This window comes from Siniperca chuatsi, linkage group LG22 (genome assembly GCF_020085105.1).
Source record: "Siniperca chuatsi isolate FFG_IHB_CAS linkage group LG22, ASM2008510v1, whole genome shotgun sequence".
NCBI classification, from domain to species: Eukaryota; Metazoa; Chordata; class Actinopteri; order Centrarchiformes; family Sinipercidae; genus Siniperca; species Siniperca chuatsi.
Genome location: NC_058063.1, coordinates 12,640,038 through 12,652,957, shown reverse-complemented (window position 1 = coordinate 12,652,957; position 12,920 = coordinate 12,640,038). Strand labels below are relative to the sequence as shown.

Sequence of the window (12,920 nt, the reverse complement as noted above, 5' to 3'; positions counted from 1 at the left end):
GTCTAAAAACCCACTGTACACTACCTGCCCAGCACCAAGCAGCAAACAGACAAAGTTAGCGACTAGCTTGTGAACATAGTGAAGCATTTAGCAGCTAAAGAGCCAGATGTTTTTCTCAGGAGTTGGCGGAGTGCAAATCAGAGCTAAGAGACTGGATTTTGGACTTACATTCAGGTGGCCAGAAACATGACTCTAAATGAAAGCTAATGTTGCACCTTGTCAGCTGGATGCATAAACAGGCAACTATTTGCTAACATGTTCACCATAACATCTTTATAATATGTCAGTAGTGCTTGTTTTCGCTGCCCCCAAGTGGCCAGAAACTCAGATAATGCAGGCTTAAAGACATGGAATGCTGGCAAAAGATGTGATCTTGAAATTGTGCAAAAATATTTAAAAGCCATAAGCACACACACGTTGGCTATCTAGGAATGGGTAAGCGTGACAGGTGAAAAATTGTTATATACTAATGGGCTTGAGGATGTTGTACAGAGTTGAACATATTGCCTATAATGAGATGTTGAGTCCTGCAATGGGCTTTGAATTTGTGTTGATTTGTTGTTGCTTTTGGGATAAAGGTCTAAATCTGTTATTGATAACTCGAGTTTAACAGCACAAACACAACACACACGCTTATTTACTTAATATTCCTTGTTGGATTGACAGCATCCACAGTTATTCTCCAATGTAAAAGCTAACTTTGGCACATAAAACAGCAGCATTGTGAGATGATAAATGACACGCCTGTTTCCTGTGCCCTCTCACCCCCTGCACAAGTAATTATCACCAAATGCACACTGTGCCTCAGGCTTTGAGTTCCAGGCTATAATTATATTTCTGAATTAGATTTGACAAAAAGGCCTTGTCACATTGTTGGACACTGTTACCATGGAAAAATAACTTAGAATGCAAAACCAATCATATATGTTTGCCTTCATGCCTTCCCCGAGGCTGGATGAGCTCGCTGGAGCAAACAAAACAATAAAAGTGATTTATGGGGTGTTTGAGGGTCCACCTTTTCTTCTGAAGCTCACTGAAAGCTTTTGATCTCTATGAACGCAAGATAATAAAAACAGGACGCCGTAAATGTAAAGATAAATAACCTTTTTGTTAGGTAGGGTAGTTGGAGTGTTTATAGTTCAACAAGTCAATGGAACGCTTCCACAAATCTAAACCACTGTTAACTTGAGGCATTTGCAATTACTTTCTACTTATTCTACACTACATTTCAGAGGGAAATATTGTACTTTTTAGTCTACTACATCTATTCAACAGCTACAGTTACTGGTTACTTTACAAATTAAGATTTCACATGTATGGTGAGTTTATAAATTATGAAGCATTGTTATATACTATTACCCAAAAGTATATAAAATAGTTCAAATTAGCTTCACCTCATCCAACTACAACAGTAAAGTGCTACTTACACATGAATGCATCAGCAATAATAATAATAATAATAATAATAATAATAATATATAACATATGGGCCATTTTTCTGCGTTTAGTACTTTAACTTTTGATACTTACAGTTCATTTTGCTAAAATAGTTTTTCTTATAACAAGTCAATTTTTTTTTATGTGGGACTTTTGCTTGTAATGGAGTATTAGACAGTGCGGCTAGTTTTACTTCAGTACAAGATCTGAATACTTCTCCACTCCTGCTGATAAATTCACATAAACATAACTACATGCAATAGACTTGATAAAACATATACACTGTGGATGTATGTGTGTGTAATGTCTCAGCCAAATGGTATTTCGTCATAACAGGGGATTAAAAGATTGGCAAGGCCTTTCTAATTCCCTCTGTTAACTAAATTTGCTCATATTTTAGTATGAAGCCTACTTGTTTTATGATCCACTCCCATTTGCCCTGTAAAATTTTTGTTACTGCATTATGCTGTTAATACAAGCTCAACACTTCCTGTATCCATTTTCGATGCCAAACTTTAAAGTCCCTGTAGCTTATTACTCTGTGCTATAGAGCTCCTTTGTTGTGTCCAAAAACTATTAAAAACGCATCAATGAGGCACATTGTTGCAATGGGTGACATTTTCCTTAATTACAATAAACACAACCACTGCTGAAAATAGCCCCCAAAAAATGCACTGCTTACTCCCATCATAGTCTGTTTGACAGGACAAATAAATGTAGATGTAAGATGTACAGTCCATGTTTACGTACAAGGTATTATACGTACTTCGTATACTTATACGTGAACTTTTTAATAGTTTATCCTCAGCATATGAGAGCATGGACGAAGTATTCAGATCCTTAAGTAAAAGTACTAATACTACACTGTAAAATTACTGTCAAAAGTAAAAGTCCTACTTAAGTAAAAGTATGTAAGTATAATCAGGAAAATGTACTAAAAAAGTATTAAAAGTAAAAGTACTCAGTGCAGAAAGAAAAATGTCCCATGAGTCATGTCATGCATTAATAGAAAGGCAGGCTTTTACTGTTGTAGTTGGTTGAGGTAGAGCTCATTTTAAACTATTTTGTATCGGACTGCAACTAATGATTATTTTCATTATAGATTAATCTGCTGATTATTTTCTCCATTACGACCGATGGTTTGGTTTGTAAAAGTTCTGAAAATAGAAATGCCATCACAGTTACCCAGAGCCCAAAGTGACCCCTTCACAATGCTTATTTTTGTCCAAACCTCAACATTATTAACAATAAATTTAAATTATTAAAAGGAAAAGCAGCACATTTGTGAAGCTGAAGCATTAAAAATGACTTAAATGGTGATCCGAATAGTCAATGCCAATGAATTTTGAATAATTGTTTCAGCTGTACTTGTATAGACTGTTGGGTAGTTTAATTTATAGTAAATCATCATATCTTATAAGCTCTTGTATGTTTTGTATGCAAAAATCTTAATCAAAAAGTGCAATATTTCCCTCTGAGATATAAAATGGCATGAAAAGAAAATAAAAGTACCTAAAATTTGTACTTTACTTGAGTATTAATTTTGAGTATTTGTACTTAAATACAGCAAACTTAAGTAATGTAGTTACATTCCACCACTGATGATAGATTAGTTAAGTTTATATTTGACATACTATGTTTTAATACATATGGATACAGAACCGTGTGTGTGCTTGCTTTCCTTTTGTTAATGTAAGTAGTGGCCCGATAATTAAACCGTAAATTTGTGACCTGTTTTTAAATATTTATGTCTTCAGCTCTGTAGGGACAAATGGCCACAGACAGGGCAAAGAGACTGACAAGTATTGAGAGACGGACTAACACGTTGTTGGTTTTGGTCTGCTAGAATATCACCAGCCTTATCACTTAAAAAATTGACGTGCAAGTGATTCTAGTGTGAAGATAACATGCAATATTCCAGCTTTAGGTTTCTTGTGTCTGCTTAGAGGCCCAGGTCTCTGTGCAATAAACGGCACTGTGTGATGAACACATTGATTTCTATCTTCAGTGCACTACTTATGTAACACATACAGAAAACCAGGGTTTTGACTCAATTCTTTAAGTGTTCATTGGATGGGTGTAGCTCAAAACCCCCTTTTTAAAAAGTCTAAACTCTTAAGTTCAGTTGAAGAGAAAATCTGAGGCAGGTGTTCAGTCTTTTTCCAGGTGAGTCATCCACACTTTCTCACATCTGAGCCGTCTGACAGGACGGCCAGCCAGCTTTCTGCTCAGGCAGCGAAATTGTGAGCTAAGCTGTTAGAGAGTTGGTGAACAGCATCTGAGGTCTCCGTCATCATGTGTGACAGCTACACTGTGATGTATCACTGGCTGAAGTCAACAGATGGGGTAATTCATCGCACACTGAAATGTGGATTTAGGAGTCATAATGCTTTGATGCTGGTTCAGCAAAATCTACTGCATTGCATCAAATACTAATCAAAGGTTGAATAATAAGCTAAGCATCAGCTAATATTACAATGTTAAAAGACTAACTTAGGGTTCAATGCATTATTAACACTTTTTAAAAGGAGGAAGGACTGAGTTTTATTATATTTCTAATGGTTTAAACCGGTCCACTTTCCCACATAATGTTCTGTGGATTATTTTGAGGCTTTATAACATCTCCTGATCAAGTCCTGGTTTGTGCTCGACTTTCACAGCAGCATATATAGATTCTTAAATCAAGTGTGCATTTGTGCTTTTATGCATTCATGGTTCAAGGAGTGAAACATTTTGAAATGTGTTTTCAAAGGTAAACACATGAGGGCTCAGCCACCAAATAGCTCTTCTGGGATGGGATTGCTGTTGCAATCTCATGATAGCCGGGCCCATATTTCCTCACTGCCAGGGCCTGATGTCTGGCAGAAAATTGAAGCCAGTCAAGTGTGGCAGCGTCATAACCACAAGGCTCAGAGGCCTTTCATCTTTCAAAATTTTTTCGAGGTTTAATGATGACATGAGAAACCTCATCTGGTTTTGAGTATATTGAAAAGAGGAGAACCCTCAAGCTCCCAGGCCTCTGGTAGAGGACCCGAGCTCGAAGGACGAGACCACCCGCAGAGGGTGAAGGACAAAGTTTTTTATATATATATAAATATAAATAAATATTAGGGTGTATTCCTTTATTAAAAGTTATACATCTAATGCATGCCATCCAAAATGCATTACCTAATGCATATATGCACACTTATGGATTTTGCTTTGTTAGTTGTTAACTTCAAATAGACAGCGCCTTTGTTTTTTCTGTACTTTCCAGATAAGATGATGGGGACATCTGCCTGAGAAAAGATTTTTTTTCAAATAAAATGCAAGCCAATGCAAGAGAATTATCTCAAAGAAGCATTAAGTCATTGTGTTGACACATTTATTTATTTTTTTTTACCTCTATTGGACGGATGTACATGGATGTAGTACCTGTTGGCGGTGTCAAGGGTGCTACATCTATCTACTTCCTCTGAAGGGACTCTGGAGTTGGGTTTTACTCAGCACCATCTTGTCAGTTGTCTGGAGCCATAAAATAATCATTTGGGCTACATGATGGAGCCTGGGAGGGGCTGAGGCGGTGACGAGAGAGAGCCTGACTGAGATAGCGAGACCCTGAGACCCACTGTACACTACCAACCAGACAGACAAAGTTAGTGACTAGCTTGTAAGTATAGTGGAACATTTAGCAGCTAAAGCAGCAGGAGAGTGAATATTGGGCTAGTTTGCTACAACCACTTTATATGGCGCTAATATGTCAGTGTTGTGTTTACAGCTTGTCCTGCTGCCCCCAAGTGGCCAGCGTGACACTTTGTTTTATAGCCATTACTTCTGTAGTAGATGTGTGTCTCTCTGCACCAGACGGCATTGCACAGCATAGTCTAGTATTGTTAGGGTTTGCTTAAAAGTTTTTTGAGCCTCTGTCTAGTGGCCATCAGTGGAACAGTGCTGGCTTAAAAGGGGCGAACAGCTCTGATGTCAAACAGAGAATTATAAAGACGGACTTACTTTCTATTAATTACGTGAAATGCCTTTTAAAACATAGTTTTACCAAGTGAAACTGTGCTACCAAACTTTCTTTAATCTAAAAAGTAAACTGTTTCCCTGGTGACACCTTCACCTTGACTTCAAGCCAGAAAAGAAATGCACCACCTTCAATTTTCAGGAATTGCTCTCCCAGTGCTTACTTTTCAAACAAAGTGCCGGCCGGAGAGTTTTTGAAAGCCATAAAATCTCAGCACCTGGCAAAGTTATCGTTGAGGCACTGCAATCGATCACTAACCCTGTTAAACCACTGTTTGTTCTCTGATTCCTGAGAATCTCAGGGGTTCATGTGCAGCCAAATACATTTTATTTATCCCAGCAAAGAAGGCACTGTCTTAACCATTCAACTGTAAAAGAGCAGTGGGAGAACACGATTCTGATTAATCTGATTAATTTTTCTTTGACCTCATGAAGAAAACTACATTTATGAACAATAAATTGTGCAAATAATTAGCACAATTTGGACATAAAGTGACCCTTTTTTTGTTTTTGACAGTGAGAAAAACAATGTTTTGGCTGGTGGAGCAGTTTGGTTAAATACAATATACACAGACTAGTGACAGAGAGACATTTCCATGCTGTTTTCCATTAATCACTTTAAACCTACCTGTTTATTCTCTTTATTCAAGCAATTAAACAGACTGTGTTCTTCTTTCGTTTTTTGGGATGTAAATCTCTGGTGGCTGCGAACAGCAGTTGGAACAACAGCAGATGGACTCGTAACACGTTACTAATGGCTTTTGGCTGCATACACTCAGCCACAGCAGAAAAGTAGGAGGAAAACATCAAGAGTTTGGTGTGGGGGATTCAGTTTCACCTCAGTCCTGCCCACAGGGGCTCAGGGGAATATTAGATTATGAGGCAGCCAGACCCAACATCAAACCTGTTGTGCTGAAAGGTCACCAACACCCTGAAACAGGCATGGCTACTGTCCATCAGAGGGACTGAACTCTTTTTTTTGTTTTTATAGAACCCCATCATGGCATCCTCATCGATTTCAAAGTCCAAACTCAAACTGAGAGTGTAATATTTTTTGGACTTAAAAATTAGTCAACTTTAAATTGGCCAGTGACATCGTGCCACCCTGATAGAAAGAGATAGTTACCAATCTGCTCGTGATCATTTCATTTTTCAAATTAAATGACATAACTGTTTACACCGAGCCTGCACAACACAGATGTCGGATCTCACTGGCTTTGCATAAATGGGGATTTTTCTCTTTCAGCTGAAAAGTAAACTGAGTGGGGTTTAATTAATGTGTTGAATTCTAATTTGATGAAAAGGTAATTCATCTAAACTTACAGAAACCACTGTACTTGATTGTTGTGGAAGTGTCAACATCTGTCTGTGAATTTAAAAGCAAACGTCATAAATCACCAGATTAAAATGATCGCCTTGTATTTAAAGCTGCTAGAGCACATGGTCTTGGCCTCTCTAACGGCCTCTAATGTCTTTCCATTAAAAAATAAAACAGCAACAACATTGCACATGTGCATGATAATTAAAGGGGCTCCATATTGCATCATCACACCAAAAGTTCACATAAGACTTCATCTTTTATTTTTGCACAACAGCAGACAGCTTAAGCAGAGGAAAGATGTGTTCTGCACTTTGCAAAATATAAATCCAAAAACAGCAACAAAAACAAACAAACAAAACAGAGAGGTAGTTTCTTGAAAAATAAATGCAAAATAAATGCATTTGTTTCTTAATTATCAGCAGTTTATGGCCACTGTGAAAACAATGACCTCTTTTGCACATCATAAAAATAATTTAGCTTATAGTCTGGAGCATCAGCCCTTCTCAGTCTCAAATCTTTAAGGTCCAGTCAGAGATCAGAACACAGACTCTGTAGTGATTTAGTCTGCTATTGTGCTTTGCCATTTGTCAGCTGTGTTATGAATTACCATGATGACACTTTGGTGGCATGAATACGCTCAAAGCATCCAGATGCTTGAAGAACACAGCCAAATTCCTTCACTCCTACTGTTTTAGAGTCTTTTACGTTTATAGCAGACACACTCAAAAAAGCTGACAACAACATCATGGCAAGCAGACAAAAAGTAATAAAGAATTTTTAAATACATGGTTAAAGTTTATCCACAAAGTCAGCAGTTTCCTAGGGGTTTATATTTTCTCTCAAATGATTCACTTTTTCTTGTAAAATACTAGATAGTTTTAGCCCTTCAGGATTCTAAAAATTATTTAAATTGCATGATTTGAGAAGGGAAAGTCACTTCAGTTAAACTGCTACTAACTTGTAGACATATTAAACAAGCAAAAAAGGCAGGAAACCACTGTTTTAAGTGTGTATGCAGGATCATCAACCTGGGTGGACAGATGCCCCCGAGACCCCAGAACTCCAGGTGCCGAAGGGGCCCAAGGCTTAGTGTCTGTGAAATGGTTTGTGCTAACTGAATTAAAACATTTACACAAATATGCAGAATGTAAGCATAACACTGATATGATGAGGGCCTTAAGATGGGTTCTGCTTTATCAGCTCATCTTAAAGGGTAACTTTTCAACCTGGACCCTAATTTCCCATGTTTTGTGGCAAAAACAAGCACTTTTAGTGGACGTAACTTGACTGTGCGCAATTGCCCCGGATGAATAAATTACAGCCGGTTTCGCTGCAGCGCTCTCGCTCAATACTGGACCAGTTTGAGAAGTTGTTGACCCAATTAGTCACTTAGACACAAAATCCAGAAGTTTCCCTTTAAAGGAATAGTTTGACATTTTGGGAAATACACTTATTCGCTTTCTTGCTGAGAATATCGATACCACTCATGTCTGTACGGTAACTATGTAGGCAGCAGTCGGTTAGCTTAGCTTAGCATAAAGACTGTGAGTGAGGAAACAGTTAGCATGGTTCTGTTTGAAAGGTAACAAAATCTGCCTACCGGCACCCAACTCAGGACTCAGCCTTAATGGTACACACTCTAGTAGGTGAGCTACATGGGTGCCCCGTGAATTGTTGTTTTTATGCTTTGTATGTATTAAACAAATGCGATATAAAGTGTTAACTAGTGAGCTTTAGAGGTGCTATGAGGCAGATTTTGTTACCTTAGCAGAGAGTCAGGCTAGCTGTTTCCAGTCTGTATTCTATGCTAAACTAACCTACCGCTTGCTCCAATTAGCTTCATAGCAGCAACTGTAGGGACAGTTTGCTAACCCACATCCTAGCTAAGCTAACCCACAACCTTAGTTCTATTACTTGCAGTGCCGTTGTTCGCTCTATATCATGGTATTTGTCATGGTATTGGATTAAGGCTCTGTCTTGAAAAGGATCCCTGTTTCAAAATCAAGTTTTAAATCCTTCATTATCTCAGTTTTGTGCTTATGTATGTTGCATATTCCTAAATTAATATGTTTATTCAAATAACCACACAGCAAATCTGTGGCCCAGTAGTATTCTAGCACAAAAAGCATAGACACATTGCAGAGTGGTGGGAACAAAAGGGTGTTAATGGGGGAGGGGGGGGGCAGGAGCTAATTTTTGCCCTGGGGCCCCCTAGCAGATAAATCCAGCCATGTGTGTGCCAAGAGCTTAGTCAATGATGATACAATATAAAGCTTTACAGCACACTTCAGTAGGAATAAAAGAACGGTGGAACTCACTAATCAGATTGAGAAAGCCTGGAATGGAAACACATTGTATGTTGAAGCTTGTAGAGACACCCAGTAGGTGGTTAAGGGGGTGCACTGTCATGACTGAATTACAACAGAACAAGGAGACGTAACTGTGACAAAACAGGCTTCTTCTTTTTTTTTTTTTATTCAGTTTGATATTTCCTTTTAAGATTGTCACGATGGTGCAGCAGTTCTGCTTCAGATCTAAAAAGACTTTTTCCATGACTTGCAGAGGATCTTCTGGAAGGCGCGTCTGAAGTCCCGGTTGAAGATGGTGTAGATGGCAGGGTTGAGGGAGCTGTTACAGTAGCCAATCCAGAAGAAAAATTTAAAGAGCGGGTCGGGGATTCTACAGGAGTCCCTGCACACGCCGTACAGGCTGTAGCTAAAGAAAAAGGGGAACCAGCACACAACAAACACCCCCATGACCACAGCCAGGACGAATGTAAACCTCTTTTCCCTGGCTTGAGAGACCTTTTTCCTGGCTAAGGAGCTCCGGCGACGTTTCCTCCTGGAGGCGAAGAGGTCCATGGATTTGTTACTGACTCTGGAGATGCGAGTGGATTGTTTGGAGAGGGAGCTTTTCTTTTGGCTGGCCCTCTTGGCTTTCTGGGGTTTGTGACCTTTGCCCTCTGAGGAGGAGCTCTCCTCCATGTCAGCATCCTCAGTCTGTTGCCCAATGGTGACGGTGCGTTGGCTGGGCGTATGCGGGCACTGACAGTGACCGTTCTCTTTCTCACCATGGAAAGGAGAGGTGGCTTTGCTCAGTCCATTCTCAGTTTGTGTAACACCATCTGGCCTGGGGGTTTTCCCCGACATGCTTCTGGTTCTGGTTTTGGCCACCTGGTATATTCTGATATACACCAGGATCATGATTAAGCAGGGAGCGAAGAAGGACGCGATGCTGGAGGAGAGGATGTACCAAGTGTCATCATTCAGCTCGCACTGAGGCTGAGAGCTGATATCATTGTTGCTGTCTATAGATATGAGAGGTGGAGATGAGATGAAAGCAGATATAAGCCACACAATTAAGATGATGCACTTGACGCGTTTGGGAGTCCGCTTCAGGTTGTACTCTACAGCCTGCGTAACGGACCAGTACCGGTCCAGGCTTATTGCGCACAGGTGAACAATAGACGAAGTGCAGAACAAAACATCCAAAGCCAGATAAATACCGCACCAAACTTTTCCAAAATACCAGTAGCCCATAAGTTCATTCGCCAGAGAAAACGGCATCACCAAAGTGGCGACTAGGATGTCCGCGGTGGCGAGAGACACCAGAAAAAGGTTCTGTGGGGCTTTAAGCGCTCTGCTCGTCAACACCGCAATAACCACCAGAATATTCCCAACAACGGTAAAGAGAATGAGAAAACTTACAAGAGCAGCAATGCCGGCTATCGCTGCTAAAGAATATCCACTGTCCAGACTCCAGGAGGAATTCAGATGGATCACCGTGAACGCGTCCATTCCGCTGGCGTTAAAAGAATCCATCCCGACTGTGTGCGCTTTATATATATCCTGGACCGGTTGAATCTTGGCATGAATTCACATTCAGCCCTCTGATGACTGAAGAGTCCATCAAAAACGCGCAGCTCCGCGGCCAAGTGACAAATCTGACGACATGGATAAGCGCGCGTGAAAAGAGTCCCACTTAATGGAGTCTTTGGAGGTTATTTGCAGCCTGTTGATCATGCGCATCTCAAGACAACTTGCTTAAATAAAAAAAATAAATAATTCTCGTGCATCCTGTTATAGTCTTGTCATGCGTCTCTGTTTAAGTGCCGTCCAGCCGCAGCTCTCCCTCCTTCAGCATGGTGCGCTCTGGTTTCTAATGATGCCCCATGTGTTGTTCTCACAAATCTCACCCACTGCTGCCCCGCCCCCCGGCACAGAGCATTATTTTCATATTGAGAGAATATGATATGGCTGGAGACAAGACTGTCTACTGTCAAGACTAGCCCAAATTCTCAAATTTTCCAAATTATTATTTTGTTACAATTAAACTGAGGCAAAACATTTCCAAATTGTATGACTCAATATGAGGGAGAAGCCTGAAAATGAATGTGCAGTCAGTGCTACATGTGTCTTGGCTGATTTTCTCTCTTTTTACTAAACCTCAACGCACTGGAGGTCAGTATTGCTGCACTCACAATAAAGTCTTTTACACTGTAAGCTGCTCAAGATCATCTGTAACCATAAAGCAAAGAGGTTGTCAGGCTGTTTGAGGTAAAATGCAGAAATGTGTGAACAAAAACATCCCAGGCTCGTGCAGGATTTCAATTTTTGGAGTTGTGTGTTTATGTTGCAGCAGTGTTGACGAAGAGGGAGTGAGGGGGGAGGGTGAGTTGAGGGAAGATGAAGATGTGAGGCTTGTTGGGATTTTGGAGTTGAGCTCATCAGCCGAGAGGCAGGCTGCTCATTTAGACACACCGCTGTGTAAATCAGGTATGGAAGATGGATTGGATTTTCAACATTCAGCTGCGTTTCACCTCTTCTTACACACCTCCACACACCCACATTTTTAAGCTCTTTTCATCGCTCATGCACACACACACATTTAGGCACTGGTCTGCGTTGTATCAGTGTTACAACATCTCTGTTAGTGCTATTATCAAGGCATGAGACCCTCAGGGGGATCTGATTTTATTGGAAAAGAACAAAACATTTCTGCTGTGCAATGTTTATTGTTAAATAAATATTTTCTCACAGTTTTTTCACCAGTAAAACAGTGATTAATGATTGTAGAGGAGGCTCTGATAATCATAATTTTCATAGCTGTTCTCCACTCTGCAGAACAGAGCAGTACAGTACACTGCACACAGACCTGTGATGGAAGTCAAGTAGCCACCTTTTTGTTTTAAACTTTGAACTTCTCGCCATTAGTACAAATTGTTAAAATATATAAAAACATGAGGTTAAGCAACTAAAATGTACACGGTAAACTAAGTTTTAGGGTACAAAAAGTGGTAGGCTGAGAGGAATTTACCATTCGATAGCAAACTCATGAAGATGTGTAATTTCAGAGGGCCATTGTAGTAATGTAGAGCGAAGATTTAGATAATTTTCCTCCCTTAGTCCTCGACACATACATTAAAGGTTATAAGTGAAGTGTGTGTGCATGCTCCAGTCACAGGACTGTAGTGAAGAAGTTGAGTATCGTGAGTTGAAAGTGTATGAACATTAAAGTATATATTTGAATAGTCTTAAGATTAAGTGACTTTTCAATGGATGATCTTTCATGATCCCTGCCTGTCTCCGCCAAGATATTACATGTTTTATTCAAGGTTGTCCATGAGACAGGTGAATTTGAGAAGATAATATATTAAATGTGATCTTTGAAAATCCTACAGAAATGTACATTTGGTTAGCATTAGCTTCTAATAAAGACAGTTAAAATGTATCCCAGATCAACATTTTCAGAAGAAATACAATTATCAATATCTTTGGGAAATTATCTAGCGTATAAAGCACTGGTGGCAAATGAAAAATAAACAATGAAATATCAGGATTTTTGGGGTCAGTTTTGAATTGTTTGGTTTAGGCTACGTGTTGAAGCAAATTGTTGCTTCATAGTTCAAAAAGACTCCTAAAACATTTTCTGTGTCATTTGATGCTGTTAAAGTGCCAACACAAGGGGGAGAAGCCCCCCCCCCAAGGATTGTTTCATTCCTCTCTGTCATGCAAATTTATTCATACTGGGTAATTTCAAATAAACACTCTCTTTGAGTCATTAAGCTTTATTTTGATTTAAAATCACATGGCACATAAGTGAAGTTAGTAATAACTTTTCTATCTCCATTTCTTTTTTCTTCTGCTCTATTACATAT

At 39.5% G+C, this 12,920-nt stretch overlaps 1 protein-coding gene and 1 long non-coding RNA gene across 5 annotated transcripts in view; one reads left to right on the top strand and one right to left on the bottom strand.

Annotated features, from left to right (window-relative positions):
- LOC122870007 overlaps window positions 1-12,920 on the top strand; it is a 119,406-nt gene that overhangs the window by 62,291 nt on the left and 44,195 nt on the right. The window lies entirely within an intron of this gene.
- On the bottom strand, window positions 7,001-11,639 carry LOC122870003 (alpha-2 adrenergic receptor). Its single transcript, XM_044183562.1, has one exon. It carries the CDS (start codon window positions 10,582-10,584, stop codon window positions 9,298-9,300), a length of 1,287 nt encoding a protein of 428 aa, XP_044039497.1. The 5' UTR covers window positions 10,585-11,639; the 3' UTR covers window positions 7,001-9,297.

Coding starts and splice junctions, on each gene's coding strand:
- LOC122870003 (XM_044183562.1), bottom strand. CDS start 10,584: ATGGATTCTTTTAACGCCAGCGGAATGGACGCGTTCACGGTGATCCAT.